Here is a 16,756-nt window from a genome sequence, read left to right on the forward strand (position 1 = left end):
AAGCCTCATAACCTACCCACCCCCCCCCAAAAAAAAAGAAGAAGGAAAGAAAGATAAGGAAATGAGAATCAGATAATTATTGCTGCGAAAAAATCACTGAAACTTCTTGAAAATATTTTTTGATAAGTATAATTTGTACCTGTTTTAAAATACATTTCAGCATTGTTGATGCTTTGGGATGGGGCAGGGCAAAAGTGATGGTTTAGTCCAAGTCTGTGCTGCAGTCATTTTTGTATCACTGCTATGTATTTTAAGATTGGGACATGACAATGTCAACGAACACGTATTTACGTAATTTCCCGAAAAATACAGAAAATTGTATACGAATTTCTAAGTCTACGATTTTAAATGCTATTAAGTATATAGATGGGACAACTTAGTTTGTATAGGCAGCTATAATTACCCTAGTGATTAAGCTGAAATAGCAGAAGGGGCAATTGCCAAGTGTGGACTCTGGACGCCGCTGTTGGCTAAAGTGGAGAGTTTGGTGCGCCCCCTCTTCTCGCGCAGCCGCACCAGGCCAATCTTCACAGGTCTTCTCCATAGCAAAAGATCTTTTCACGGACTGGAACCAGAAGTAAAGTCTGCTCGGACCTCGGAATAACGGCTATACAGATCTCTTTCCTAATCTGGAGTCTGCAGGCTGAGGAGTAAGATACTGGGACCAAGAAGGATGGAGAACATGCCTAGTGCTCTTTTCCTTCTTGCTGTCTTTGTCTTTGTTCTGGACCGCACTGTCAGAGCAGATCTGCTATGCCATCCCAAGGAGATGTCCATAGTGAGAACCTCACCAAGAACCCGAAGTTCAGTACCTAGGACCAACCGAGTCGAAAACTGTGGATCAGTTCAGAGGAGCCTTACTTCAGGGTGAACGCAGAAAGTGGAGAGTTGCTTGTGAGCAGCAGCAAGCTAGACAGGGAGGCGATGTGTGGGAAGAGGCCAGTTTGTGCTCTGGAATTTGAGGCTGTGGCTGAAAACCCATTGAACTTTCACCACGTGATTGTAGAGATCTTGGACATTAATGACCACACGCCAAAATTCTCATAGGTTTCCTTTGAACTGTAAATAAGTGAGTCCACAAAGCCCAGGGCACCCTTTATCTTAGGACCAGCCCATCATGCAGATATTGGAACCAACTCACTTCAGAATTACCAGCTCAGTCCCAACGATCATTTCTCACTTGTAAACAAAGCAATCTGATGACAGCAAATACCCTGAAATGATATTGAAGACACCTTTCAATGGGAAAAGCAGAGTAACTACCACTTGACCTTGACTGTTTTGGATCTGGGGACTCCACCACTCAGCAGCACTGCACAAATACAGATTCTAGTCACTGGTGCCAATGATAACCCTGCAACCTTTCAGCCAAGACATATACAGAGTGAGATGTCAGGAAAGGGTGTGCAGGGAAACCACTGGGTTCAGGTGCCTGCACTGATCAGGATGAGGGCATAAACTAAGAGATCACTTTCTCTTTCAGCATAGGTGAAAATCACCCAATTTGACCTGAATTCTAGCACTGGAGAAATTGATGCTCCAAATACATTCGATTTTGAAGGAGTTAAAAAGTATTCTCTGGTTTTGGAAGCAAGAGGTGGTGGAAGAATGATTATACAATATACAGTAGAGATAGATATCTTAGAGGGGTAGGGGAAAAACAAAGGAGGAGGCAACAGTGCTCAATAGGAAATCTACTCATTACCTTGCTCATATAACTATAACCCTTCTGTACAACATTTTTACAATAAAAATGTACACACAAAAAAAAATCTTAGAGGAAAATAACAATGTCTCAGAAGTGATCTTCCAATCTCTACCAGACCTAGTCTTGGAGGATTCTGATCTTGAAACACATATTGCTTCAGTTAAAATCTGTGACAAGGATTCTGGACACAATGGAGAAGTTATTTGTAAATTAGAGGGTGATGATCCATGTAAAATAATCTCTTACTCAAGATATATATATATATATATATATATATGCAGAGAGAGAGAGAGAGAGAGAGAGAGAGAGAGAGAGAGAGACAGATAGGATTCTAGACCATAAGCAGAACCAGAGTCCAGCATTACCATCACAGCTACTGACAGGGTAAGCCACCCCTCTCCTCTACTTCACATGCCACCTTATGCATTGGTAATGCAAATGACAATGCTCCGGTTTTCAGACGGGCCTCCTACATGATCCATGTGGCTGAGAACAACCCATCTGTAACCTACATCCTCCTCAAGTCAGAGCCTCTGACCTTGATGTGAGTCCCAATGGTCAAGTCTCTTATTCCATCATAGCCAGCGACTTGGGATCCAGAGTTCTGTCATCTTACATATCTGTGAGCTCACAGAACAGGGTGGTGTTCACCCAGCACACCTTCGACCATGAGCAGCTACGCTTCTTCCAGCTCACTGAACAGGCACATGACCAGGGCTCAACCGTGCTCTGTGCCAACGCCAGCCTGCACGTACTGGTGGGCAACCATAGCTGCTCTACCCAGCGTGGGCTCTATCCCACGCTGGAGCCTGATGGCTTGGTGCTCTTCAACATGGTCCTGCGCACCACCAAGCCCAGTTACCTGGTCACCAAGATGATGGCGGTGGACATCGACTCTGGCCAGCAATTCCAGCCTCTTCAGCCTAGGGTTTCGCACCAACAAGATCTGAACTGTTGAGCCTTGGATGACAAGGGTGCAAATAGTAAGCTTCTAGTGGTCACTGTACATGATGGTGGATGGCCTGACCTCTCAGCCACTGTCACCCTGCACCTGGTCTTTGCTAATAGCCTACAGGAGGTATTACCAGACTTCCGTGACCACTCTGTGCCCACCCACCCTCAAGCTGAACTTCAAGTTTACCTGATTGCCACCTTGGTTTTGATCTCCATGCTATTCCTCTGTGCAGTGACTCTGGCAATTGCTCTAAGACACTACTCCAGCACCAAGTCTTAGGTTGTTTCAGCCTGGTCCCTGTTCCAAGCCTGGATCCATGGTTTCCCCTAATTATAGCAAGGGAACTTTGCTTATAATCTGTGAGTTGCACAGTCAGGGAAAACAGTTTAATCTTCTAAAATGTAATGAGCAACTGAGTTCAGGACAAATATTTTCGTGATTCATCTGGGGCCTTGTTTCCACTTTGTAATTCCAGTGAGCCAACTTCCCATCAGGGGTGTTTTCTTTAAATATACCTTCTTTTTCTTTTCCTATACAGTTCTCCATACTCACAGGAAAATACACACTTTCAGATCTCATACCAGAGGCCCTCATGCAATTCCTAGCAACACCCGCCAAAAAGTTGTAGTCAGTTAAAAAGTTCTCATACATGGATGGGACACTGGTGGCTCATGTCTGTAGTCCTAGCTACTCAAAAGGCTAAGATCGGGGCTGGGAAGGTGGCTCAGTGGTAGAGCGCTTGCCTTGCATGCCTGAGACCCTGGGTTCGATTCCTCAGCACCACATAAGCAAAAAGAAAAAAGCCGGAAGTGTACTGTGGCTCAAGTGGTAGAGCGCTAGCCTTGAGCTGAAGAGCTGAGGGACAGCACCCAGGCCCAGAGTTCAGGCCCCATGACCAGACCCCCCCCCAAAAAAAAGGCTAAGATCTGAGGATCTCAATTCAAAGCTAGCCCAGGCAGAAAAGTCCACAACATTTATCTCTAACCACCAAAAGCTGGTTGTGGAGCTGTGACTCAAATGATAGAGTACTAGCCTGTAATCCTAGCTACTCAGGAGGCTGAGATCTGAGGGTTGTCATTCAAAGCTCGCCCCAAACAAGAAAGTCTGTGAGGCTGTATCTCCAAATAACCAACAAAAAGCTGGATGTAGGGCTATAGCTCAAATAGTAGAGTGCTAGCCTCACAAAGAAGCTGACAATCAATAACCAGGCCCTGAGTTCAAGCAGGACACACACACACACACACAGCTCTCATACAACTCTTCAAAAATGGATAAAGTAGGAAAAATTCTGTGGCTGATAGGTACATTCCCTACAGATTTACAAAACAATGAATGTGTAGTTTTACCTACAATGTGAAACATTAGACATTGTTATTGGCTCTTCTAAGAAACTAAAGAGATTTTTTACCAAAAAATTCTTGTTCCTGGCACTTTTCTTTGACCAATACCTTTTACAGCTTGGACATAGTCTAAAAATTAAAATAGCCATATAAGCTGGGTAAGAGTAGCTCACACCTGTAATCCCAACTACTCAGGGGGCTGGGATCTAAGCATTATGGTTCAAAGCCAGCCCAAGGAAGAAAGACCATGAGACACTTATCTCCAATTAACTATCAGAAAACCACAGGTGGAGCTGCCACTCAAACTGGTAGCATGTTAGCCTTGAGCAAAAAAAGCTTGGGGACAGGACCCAGGCCCTGAGTTCAGCCTTGTAACCAATAAAATTAAAATTAAAAAGATGTGTAAATAAGCTTTTAAAGCAAAAGAAGTTCAACTAAAATTAGCGATTTTTTTTTTTTGCTAATTTACTGGTATAGTTTCTATACTAATCTGCTGTTTTCTTTCTTTACTTTTGAATCTTCTGTTTCTTTGCTTTTTTCCCAAAGTTCCTATAATGAGATACCTTAAACTGTGTTTCTCACTGGGCTTTTTGTAATTTTTTATGCAATAATCATTTTCCTAACACAAGCAAGGTCCATCAAAAGACAAAAAAACAGATTCTTAAAAAAAAAAAAACAGATTCTTCTTGCTCATAACACAGGATTTTCAGGATTAATCTTTTTTTTAAATCTGTCATGGGGCTTAAACTCTAGGCCTGGGTACTGTCACTCAGCTCTTCAGCTCAAGGCTAGTGCTCTATCACTTGAGCCACAGCACCACTTCCAGTTTTCTGGTGGTTTATTGGAGATAAGAGTCTCATGGACATTCCTACTTGGGCTGGCTTTGAACCGTGATCCTCAGATCTCAGCCTCCTGAGTAGCTAGGATTACAGGCATGAGCCACTGGTGCCCAGCACAGGATTAAACTTTATTGAAGGTCATTCAGCAGGTTCCTCTATTAAAGAAACAACGTTTTTCTAGCACCTTTCTCACACTCCTAATATATAATTTTAATTGTCTTTTTACAACCCTAAAATAAATCTAGAGGTCTTCTCATCATTCTACTACCTCTAGGGTAAAAGTAGTCTTCTTGAATTTTTAGACAGAATTGCCAGTCTGGTTTGCATATGAAGTGTACACACCGTGTATTGTATCAGCCATTTAAAAAATATTAGTTAAAACTCAGCACCAGTATCCCATGCCTATAATTCTAGCTACCAAGGAAATTGAGATCTCAGAATCACACTTCAAATCCAGCCAGGGAAGACATGCCAGAGACTCTCATCTGCAATTAACTAGCAAAAGGCCAAAACTTGATGTATGACTCAAATGCTAGAGGACCATAATTCAATCACCAAAACACACACACACACACACACACACACACACACACACACACACACACACACACACACACACGGATACCAGTTAAATATCCTTTAGCAACTTCTTAGGTTAATGGCTAATTTGAAAATTGCTGATAGAGATTTTTGTAGTGACATTTATTGTTTGACCTTTCTACATTTATTGTTGTGCTCTTTCTGCTGCTCTTCTGATCAAAATATTCAAGGACCTAAAATGATCTTTACAATATATGTGCACCTTTAAAATAGTCTGCTTGGGGCTGGGAAGGTGGTTCAGTGATAAAGTGCTTGCCTTGCATGCATGAGGCCCCTGGGTTCAATTCCTCAGCATCACATAAACAGAAAAGGCTGGAAGTGGTGCTGTGACTCAAGTGGTAGAACACTTGCCTTGATCTGAAGAGCTGAGGGACAGCATCAGGCATAGAGTTCAGGCCCCACAACCAACAAAAAGAAAAAATAGTCTGCTTTAAAATGGAATCTTCTCTAATTGGTGAAAAAGTTGGGGTGGAGACTTGCTTTTGGTTGATATCCATCCATACTTTTCAAGTGTTTTATCTTAAACTACAAAAGTGGTTTAATAAGAGAATCTCTGGTGAAACCTGAGGAGCAGGACCCAGTAGTAGAATATCTGCCTAGCAGGTATGAGGTACTGAGTTCAAATCTAGTAGTGTGCAGGGATGTGCATTTGCACACACACACAGTATGCATACCAAAAACTCACTTTAATTATAAAAGCAATCTTATTACTAAAGTTTCAGAATATTAATTTCTTTTTTTTCCTTCTTTTTTCTTTTCTTTCTTTTTTTGCCAGTCCAGGAAATTGAACTCAGGGCTTGGATACTGTCCCTGAGCCTCTTTATGCTCAAGGCTAGCACTCTACCGCTTAAGCCACAGCACCACTTCCACCTTTTTCTGAGTAGTTAGTTGGAGATAAGAGTCTCATGGACTATTCTGCCCAGGCTGGCCTCAAACCATGATATGCAGATTACAGGCATTAGCCACCGATGCCAAACCAGAATGTTAATTTCAAATCATCATCGATATGCACCCAAAATTGTGCATATGTAGAAGCACCAACTCTATAGAAAGCTCTATAGAAAACTACTATAATGATTAATTAGCTTAAATAAAATAAAACAACTTCAAATCAATTATCTTCTTTTGCTTTAAAAATAAGTTCAAATGACTGTAGTTCTTACTGAATATATATGTGTGTGAATATATAATATGGCTATAAAGTCTCAGGGCATGGTGGGAAATAATCTGGCATATTTGTGGTTAGAGGAACAAATGTATTCCAGAAAGGTGAGTAATTTAACATAATGCTAACCCAAAAATCTGTCCATTCTTTGTATTTTTATAAGATCTTCAATACATCTCACACTCCTTGGCAACTTCTTTTAAAATATGGACTTAACGGCAAATTAAATAAATTCAAAACAAAAGTAATTTTTAAAAGATCAGTATTTATCTAGCAGAATATTTCAAATCTAAGCAACGTGTATCTTGGTGCAGTAACTGATTAGGACTCTAAGTGCCGCTGTTCCCCTACTGTGAAACAAAAGCCACCAAAAAGGCTATCCGATTCTCAGGACTCACAAAGAGAGACCCCACAAGCCAAGTGCTGGGCTGCAGAAAAATTCTGTCCCTACATTTGGGGATCTTCAGTTTTCCAGAACCTCAGCCAAAAGGTTAACGAGATACACATGCCCAGTGAAGATTCTGAAAGGATTCTGTAAGAGAACAACAATGGCGGATTGGAAGAATCACCAAGGACACAGTAAGCTGATGCTGTTGTTCATGCTGCTGGGGACACTGTGGGAGACGGGGACAGGACAGATCCATTACTCTGTGCCAGAAGAGACCAACAAAGGCACCTTCGTGGGGAACATCTCCAAGGACCTGGGATTGGAGACCTGGGAGCTGGCGCAGCGCGGAGTCCGCATCGTCTCCAGAGGTAGGACGCAGCTTTTCTCTCTCAACCCGCGGAGCGGCAGCTTGGTCACCGCGGACAGGATCGACAGGGAGGAGCTCTGCGCCCAGAGCCCCCGCTGTCTTGTAAATATTAACATCCTAGTTGAGGATAAGGGAAAGCTTTATGGGATAGAAATAGAAATAACTGATATTAACGACAATAATCCGAAATTCCATGTTGAATATCTGGAAGTGAAAATTAATGAAATCGCCGCTCCTGGCGCGCGCTATCCACTCCCAGAAGCTGCTGACGCGGATGTGGGCGTGAACTCCCTGCAGAGCTACCAGCTCAGCCCCAACCACCACTTCTCTCTGGATGTGCAAACCGGAGACGACGGAACCTTAAACCCAGAGCTGGTGCTGGAGCGAGCCCTGGACAGAGAGGAAGAGGCCATTCACCACCTGGTGCTCACCGCCTCCGATGGCGGCGACCCTCGCCGCTCCAGCACAGTGCGCATCCAGGTGACAGTGTTGGATACAAACGACAATGCCCCGGTTTTTGCTCAGCCCATGTACCGAATCAAAGTCCTTGAGAATGTGCCCCCGGGCACCCTGCTGCTTACAGTAAGAGCTAGTGACCCGGATGAGGGAGCCAATGGAAAAGTGGTGTATAAATTCCGCAAAATTAATGAAAAACAATCTCCCTTGTTCCAACTTGATGAAGATACGGGGGAAATCTTTGTAGCAAAAACTCTAGATTATGAAGAATGTTCTTCATATGAAATGGAAATACAGGCTGAGGACGTGGGGGCTCTTCTGGGGAGAACCAAAGTGCTAATTATGGTGGAAGATGTCAATGACAACAGACCGGAAGTGGCCATTACCTCTCTGTTCAGCCCAGTGTTGGAAAATTCTCTTCCTGGTACAGTAATTGCTTTCTTGAATGTGCATGATCGCGACTCGGGGAAGAATGGTCAAGTTGTCTGTTCCATTCAGGAAAATCCATCTTTTAAATTAGAAAAGTCAATTGATAATTATTACAGGTTAGTGACATGGAAATATTTGGATCGTGAGAAAGTCTCTACTTACAATATCACAGTGATAGCCTCTGATCTAGGAACACCACCTCTGTCTACTGAAACTTACATTACCTTGATTGTAGCAGACACTAATGACAACCCTCCTACCTTCTCTCATTCCTCCTACTCAGCCTATATCCCAGAAAATAACTTGAGAGGTGCCTCTATCTTCTCATTGACTGCACATGACCCTGACAGTCAGGAAAATGCACAGGTCACTTATTCCGTGACTGAGGACACAATCCAAGGAGTGCCTCTGTCCTCCTATATCTCTATTAACTCGGACACTGGTGTTCTGTATGCTTTGCAATCTTTTGACTATGAGCAGATCCAAGACTTTCAGTTACTGGTGATTGCCAGTGACAGCGGAAAACCCCCACTTAGCAGCAATGTGTCACTGAGCCTGTTTGTGCTAGACCAGAATGATAATGTACCTGAGATCTTGTACCCTGCCTTCCCTACAGATGGCTCCACTGGTGTAGAACTTGCACCTCGCTCCTCCGAGCCTGGATATCTGGTAACCAAGGTGGTGGCAGTTGATAAAGACTCAGGGCAAAATGCCTGGTTGTCCTATCGCCTGCTGAAGGCCAGCGAGCCAGGACTCTTTGTGGTGGGCCTGCATACGGGAGAGGTGCGAACAGCACGGGCCCTGCTGGACAGAGATGCAGTGAAGCAGAGCTTGGTGATAGCTGTCCAGGACCACGGCCAGCCTCCCCTCTCAGTCACCCTCACTCTCACCGTGGCTGTGGCTGACAGCATTCCGGAAGTGTTGGCTGACTTGAGCAGTATCAGGGTCCCGGATGCCCCAGGTGGTTCAGACCTCACACTCCACCTGGTGGTGGCAGTGGCCATTGTATCCTGTGTTTTCCTAGCCTTTGTCATTGCCCTGCTAGCACTCAGGCTTCAGCGCTGGCAGAAGTCTCGCCTACTCCAGGCTTCTGGAAGTGGACTAGTGGGTGTGCCCCCCTCACATTTTATGGGCATTGATGGGGTACAAACTTTTCTGAAGACCTATTCCCATGAGGTCTCCCTTACTTCAGGCTCCCAGACAAGCCACGTTATCTTTCCTCAGCCCAACTATGCAGACATGCTCATCAGCCAAGACAGCAGTGAGAAAACTGATTCTTTGGTAACACCTATAGATTTTCATGAAAGTAAAGGTGAAGCAGCTTGTGCACCGGTGAGTTCAGTTCTTTGATTTATTTCTCAAAGGAATTTTAAGGCGTGTCACACTATTTTGCTTATTTTGCTAGTGACGGTATAAAATCAAATGCTAACAATCATGGGTTATTGTCTGATTTGCTTTCAAAAGCCTTGGACAAGAGATTATTCGACCTTTTCTAAGCTTCCACTATTTACCTCCGGTCACGAATTCAGTTAAGAATTACTTACCTAACCCCCCCCCCATAACTTTCCTATTGTATAAATGAATTGCAAAAAAGGAATTGAGACTTCCATATTCTTGTATTGCCTCAACAGTCATCAAATATATGACATAATTTAAGGATTATGCTTAACCTATAACTAGGCTCTTGAAATATTTTACTTTAAACATCTTGCAAGTTTTATTTCTGCATCAGTACCCATCAAATCTTTGTTATTTCATATATTTCAAAATATAAGAACTTTTAAAGGATGGATCTTGGTAGGCGGTAAGATCGGTCCTGGGTTGTTGTGTGTGTCTGTGGTAATAACCCCCTCCTGAGATCTACACTAATTGAAATATGAAATTTAAATCCTAGAATTAGTAGTGTTTCTGTTCCTTACTCCCCCCAAAAAAAAATCCCAACAAAATCAAATCTGAAGTGTCATTTTAAGCCCTTGAAAGTAACTTTTAAAAAAAAGCAAACATATTTCATTAGAGTTCCAATGGGGTTTTTTAGGTTGTCCATCCAAATGAAATATTAAAAACTTTTAGATGATTATTTTAGTAACATATACTAAATTTCATATACACAATTTTAAACAAGCTGATGAATCTCATTAAAATGATTTTCCATCTTTGCTACACATATTATTACTTCTTAAAGCATTTGAGGGCTGGGAAGGTAGCTTAGTGGTAGACTGCTTGCCTTGCATGCATGAGGCCCTGGGTTTGATTCCTAAGCACCACATAAGCAGAAAAAGCCAGAAGTGACACTGTGGCTCAACTGGTAGAGCACTAGCCTTGAGCTGAAGAGCTGAGGGACAGCTCCCAGGCCCAGAGTTCAGGCCCCAGACCCACAAAAAAAATTTAAGCATTTGAATTAAGGTAACCCCAATTAGATTATTATCAGTTGAAAGTAGAAGACATGATCAATCTCTTCTTCTATAATGGAAAAGAATATTTCCTAAGGGTTATGAAATAGTTCATCCAGCCTGATGCCAATGGCTCACTCCTGTAATCCTAGCTACTCAAGAGTCTGAAATGGTTTGAGAATTGTAATCCAAAACCAGCCCAGGCAGGAAAGTCCATGAGACTCTTATCTCCAATTAACCACCAGAAAACTGGAAGTGGCCCTGTGGCTCAAGTGATAACGTGCTAGCCTTGAGCTGAGGGACAGCGCTCAGGCCCCAGAGTTCAAGCCCCATGACTGACAAAAAGAAAGAATGAAAGAAAAAAATAGTCCATCCTATGTTGCACATATAGTGAGTGGTAGGTGACTTCATATTTTCTGTAGCATCTTGGAGCACAGATTATACTATTAGTTCTTAGACTATATTACTGGTTGGTACTTTACAACTTTATAAAACATAAGAAATTTTTCTGGTGGAATATCAGATCTTTGTAATCCCTAAAATATTCTTTAAAGGTTTAATAAATAGGGGCTTAAAGAACAGTGCTTGCCTAGCCTGTATGAGCCCCTGAGTTTGATCCTCCAACTCCACAAAGAAATTCAATAAGTATAAAATTAGACAAAATAACACTATAAGTTTACCATGAGCATATTTCATTCACTTCAAAAGGCATTACTTCAATATAATGTAGGTACATAAAGAAATAATTCAGTCTATTGGAATATCCTTTTGTGGTTTTGTATTGATGGGTAAGTGATTAAGAATCGATTTAATATAAACATAGATACAGGCCAAGTAATTTTGAGATACAGAAGGGCATACCATATCTTGACTACATAAGTGACAAATTATCTTTATAAAGGCAGTGTTGATGCTTTTGGAAAGAGGAAATGTTTGAAACTTGGTACAAGATTACACAAGCTTATAAAATAAGTTTAACAGTACCTATACTTTCTAATATATGTAATACAAAACAGCATTAATTACCTGGAAATGTTTGGGTAAAATCATAGGAATGGATGAAAGAAAAATAAAAGCAGCTTCAACATATAGACAAAAAGGACATGAATTTGTGGAATCGGTAGAGAAGTCTCTCAGGACAAGATTACTGTTTTATTCATTACGCTATTACTCAAAAGGACAATAAATTGTAGAAGAGTGCCATGTGTATTAAGAGAATGGTGAAAGAATGGATCGACATATGTAGGCTTAGTAACAACATATGTAGGCTTATGTAAAAACTCAGTCTTTCTAACAATCTGGAAAGAAGGAAAATGGTCCTCAAAAGAGGGCTTTACAACTTATTGTTAAATATATGAACATAAAAATAGGGCTTGATGTTTATTAGACACAACTAGAATTTCCCTACCTAGAGTAACAGAGGCTGCTGTTTCCTACTGTGGACTCTGGGCGCCGCTGTTGGCCAAAGTGGAGAGCCTGGCGCACTCCCTTTTCTCGCGCAGCCGCACCAGGCTTCCTAAAGCAGCCGGATCTGACTCGCAAGCGCCAGTCTTTACACCGCTTCTTCATAGCAAAAAGAAGGATCTTTTCATGGACTGGAACTGGAAGTAAAGTCTGCTCGGCCTCGGAATATCGGCCATACGGACCTCATTCGTCATCTGGAGTCTGCAGGCTGGTGAGCAAGCCCCCGGGGAGCAAGAAGGATGGGGAGCGGCGCTGCGAGGAGCAGCCGCGCTGACAGGCGCCCAGTGCTCTTTCCCTTCCTGCTGTCTTTGTCTTTGTTCTGGCCCGCGCTCTCAGAGCCGATCCGCTACTCCATCCCAGAGGAGATGCCCACGGGCTCCGTAGTGGGGAACCTCGCCAAGGACCTGAAGTTTAGTACCCAGGACCTACTGAGTCGAAAACTGCGGATCAGTTCGGAGGAGCCTTACTTCAGGGTGAACGCAGAGAGCGGAGAGTTGCTTGTGAGCGGCAGCAGGCTAGACAGGGAGGCGATGTGCGGAAAGAGGCCAGTTTGCGCTCTGGAATTTGAGGCTGTGGCTGAAAACCCATTGAACTTTTATCACGTGACTGTGGAGATCTTGGACATTAATGACCACGCGCCAAAATTCACGCAGACTTCCTTTGAGCTGGTAATAAGTGAGTCCGCACAGCCTGGCACGCGATTTATATTAGAAGAGGCAGATGATGCAGATATTGCCTCAAACACTCTGCAGAATTATAAACTCTCTCCTAACCCTAGTTTTTCTCTGGCAAATGAGAACCAAGACGGCAATAGATACCCAGAATTGGTATTACAAAGAACCTTAGACAGGGAGCAACAAAGTTCTCACCGTTTAGTCCTGACTGCCTTGGACGGTGGAACGCCACCCCTGAGCGGGACTGCTGAGCTCCGGATCCAGGTCACAGATGCCAATGATAATGCCCCTGTATTCAGCCAGGGACTGTACCGAGTCAATCTTCCGGAAAATGTGCCTCCGGGCACTACGGTGCTACGGGTGACAGCCACGGATCAAGATGAGGGCCTCAATTCGGAAATCACTTACTCCTTCCTCAGAACCGAGCACGTTTTCAGTCTGAATTCAAAAAGCGGGGAAATTACAACTCAAAGGAGCCTGGATTTCGAAGAAATCAAGGAATATTCTGTAGTGGTGGAAGGGCGGGATGGTGGAGGACTCGTTGCACAATGTACAGTGGAAATTAACCTTCAAGATGAAAATGACAACAGCCCAGAAATTACATTCCATTCTCTACTCGACATGATTCTGGAAAACGCAGTGCCCGGAACCATAATTGCTTTGATCAAAATACGTGACGAAGATTCTGGAGACAATGGGGAGGTTAATTGTCAACTAGATGGTGAAGTTCCTTTTAAAATCATCTCTTCTTCCAAAAATTCGTATAAGCTGGTAACGGATGGTACCTTAGACCGAGAGGTAGCTCCCGAATACAATGTCTCCATCACTGCCACGGACAGGGGCAAGCCGTCCCTGTCCTCCAGTAAAAACGTCACCCTACGCATTGGCGACGTGAATGACAACGCTCCGGTTTTCCACCAGGCCTCCTACGTGGTCCACGTGGCTGAGAACAACCCTCCCGGAGCCTCCATCGCCCAAGTCAGCGCCTCCGACCCAGACCTGGGGCCCAATGGCCAAGTGTCCTACTCCATCCTGGCCAGAGACCTGGAGCCAGGCGCGCTGTCGTCCTACGTGTCGGTGAGCGCGCACAGCGGGGTGGTGTTCGCCCAGCGCGCCTTCGACCATGAGCAGCTGCGCTCCTTCCAGCTCACTGTGCAGGCGCGCGACCAGGGCTCGCCCCCGCTGCGCGCCAACGCCAGCCTGCGCGTGCTGGTGGGCGACCGCAACGACAACGCGCCGCGCGTGCTCTACCCCGCGCTGGAGCCCGACGGCTCGGCGCTCTTCGACATGGTGCCGCGCGCCGCCGAGCCTGGTTACCTGGTCACCAAGGTGGTGGCGGTGGACGCCGACTCTGGACACAATGCCTGGCTGTCCTACCACGTGCTGCAGGCCAGCGATCCCGGCCTCTTCAGCCTGGGGCTGCGCACCGGCGAGGTCCGCACCGCTCGCGTCCTGGGTGACAGGGATGCGGCCCGCCAGCGCCTGGTGGTGGCTGTGCGCGATGGTGGACAGCCGCCCCTCTCGGCTACAGCCACTCTACACCTCATCTTCGCAGATAGCCTGCAAGAAGTGTTGCCAGACCTGCGCGATGACCCTTCGCCCTCGGGCCCTCAGACAGAACTACAGTTTTATCTGGTGGTGGCCTTGGCCTTGATCTCTGTACTCTTTCTTCTTGCTGTGATTCTGGCCATCACCCTCCATCTACGAAACTCTTCCAGCCCAGCTGCCTGGGACTGCTTTCAGTCAGGTCTCTGTTCCAAGTCAGGGCCCATAGGTGCCCCCAATTACAGCGAGGGAACTTTGCCTTATTCCTATAATCTATGTGTTGCACAGTCGGGGAAGACAGAATTGAATTTCCTGAAATACAATGAGCAGTTGAGTTCAGGACAAGACATTCTTTGTGGTGATCCATCTGGACCCATGTTTCCACTTTGTAATTCCAGTGAGCCAACCTCCCATCCAGAGATTCTAACACCGGTGAGTTCTGTTTAAATGTCTACTTCTCCTCATCCATGAAATTACCTACATTTACAGGCAAATACAGTGTGTACCTTTTCAGATATAGTGAGTAGTTGTCTTTAAAAAGTTATCCTCACTCTAAAGTGGTACTTCTATTCTTCACAGAGAGGAGTGAATCTTTAGTGGCTATGTGACATCAAAGATGCCAGGGAAAGTGATGAGGTTGCACATACAGAACGTAATGAGAGTACTGAGAGTGTTTACTATCAGTAGCAAAAGAATCGGAGATACTTTTTCTCTTTTTCAGAGGTAATGGATTTTACCCATTGATATCTTTTTTTTTTCTTTTTGGATAAGTTCCTGGCCTCAAAACTGTTGTGTAACATAGCCAGGTCTAAGGCTGAAGATTCTCCTGCCTCAGCCTCCCCAGATACTGGATGAGAATTGCACAACACCATTTTCTCTCTCTCTCTCTCTCTCTCTCTCTCTCTCTCTCTCTCTCTCTCTCTCTCTCACACACACACACACACACACACACACACACACACAGATACACATGCATACACATACATATACATATATGTGGTATGGAAGTAAGCATTAAATTTTAAATTGATAGGCATTCAATCATTCTTTATAGGGGTAGAGGAATCTTTTTCTACTAAGGGACATTTGGATATGAGATCATCCACAGGTCTAGATTTATTAAATCTCACTTTTTAAAGTAGCTCATAGCTGGGTGCTGGTGGCTCTCACCTGTAATTCTAGGTACTCAGGAGGCTGAGATCTGAGCATTACAATGTGAAGCCAATCCAGGCAGGAAAAGTCTGTGAGACTTTTATCTCTGCTACTGGGGAGAAAAAAAAAAAACAGAAGTGGAGGTGTGACTCAAGTGGTAGAGTTCCAGCCTTGAGCAAATGAGCTCAGGGACAGTGCCCAAGCCCTGAGTTCAAGTCCCAGGATCCGCACCAAAACAAACAAAACCAAACCAAAAACCCAGCTCAGAGATCTATTAAATTTCAAACTCTACCTACAATTGCCTTGACAGGGCCAGACCAGGGTTTTCTAGGCCCTGGAAACTATTGTTGAAGTTAGTGAAGGAAAATACAGCAGTTTCTTTGCTATAGAACAGGGACCTTTGGCTGGACCTTTTGTTTTTGGCAGTGTCCCTTTTTCCTTATTCATACTAAACACAATCATGATTTTGACATCCCCTCTTTATAAAGGTATGAAAAACTATATGTGTTTGTTTGTGTGAATGAGAAAGACTCGCTAAATTGGTCAGGTCCAAATCCCTAAGTTTTCTCAGATTTTTTTTGAATGCAAAATCCTAAAGGAAATGAAATACTGGAGTTCAGGGCATAATTCAGTAGGACACTATTCAGTATGCTTCTGGTCTTAGGTTTAGTACCCAGTAGAGAAAAAAGGTGGAGGAGAAGAAGAAAAGAAAAAAGGAAATGTCTCTATTTCTTATGCTTTCATTGCTGACATACTGTCTTTGAAGAAAAAAGTGGTAAAAAGATACCAGATTTGTCTTAGAATTTGGAGCCCTAAACATTAAGTAACCAGATGTTTCTCATCATTACTGTAAGAAGGAAAGAAAATTCTGAGTTATTACATTTTTAAGGCAAAAACTACAAAATCTGTCATACTTCAAAGTTGCCATTATATAGTATAAATCTTTTTGTTAGTTTTCCTTTCGATAATAGCTTCTTTACACATTGTGTTTTTTGCTTTTCTTTTTCAGTTGTGAGGCTTGAATTCAGGGCCTGAGTGCTGTCCCTGAGTTCTTTTGCTCAAGGCTAGGGCTCTACCACAGCATCACTTGGTTTTTGAGTGGTTAATTGGAGATAAGAGTCTCATGGGGGGGGGGCTGGGAAGGTGGCTCAGTGGTAGAGTGCTTGCCTTGTATGCCTGAGGCCCTGGGTTCGATTCCTCAGCACCATATAAGCAAGAAGAAAAAAAGCTGGAAGTAGCGCTGTGGCTCAAGTGGTAGAGCGCTAGCCTTGAGCTGAAGAGCTG

General features: G+C 43.9%; 1 protein-coding gene across 13 annotated transcripts in view; it reads left to right on the forward strand.

Annotated features, from left to right (window-relative positions):
* The window catches only part of LOC138837441 (protocadherin gamma-C4), a 219,059-nt gene that overhangs the window by 81,193 nt on the left and 121,110 nt on the right, over window positions 1-16,756 (forward strand). The window contains exon 2 of one of the 13 annotated variants that reach the window (XM_070036226.1): window positions 8,864-9,579. The exons of 10 other annotated variants lie outside the window; for them this stretch is intronic. In XM_070036226.1, the coding sequence (XP_069892327.1) occupies window positions 8,864-9,579 (716 nt within the window). Of the gene's footprint in view, window positions 1-6,895; window positions 9,580-12,174; window positions 14,753-16,756 lie in introns of those variants that run through there. 2 more of the 13 variants (XM_070036237.1, XM_070036247.1) reach the window with 2 other exon arrangements.

The sequence above is a fragment of the Dipodomys merriami genome, unplaced genomic scaffold (assembly GCF_024711535.1).
Source record: "Dipodomys merriami isolate MVZ:Mamm:240054 unplaced genomic scaffold, mDipMer1.0.p SCAF_27, whole genome shotgun sequence".
In the NCBI taxonomy this organism is placed as follows: Eukaryota; Metazoa; Chordata; class Mammalia; order Rodentia; family Heteromyidae; genus Dipodomys; species Dipodomys merriami.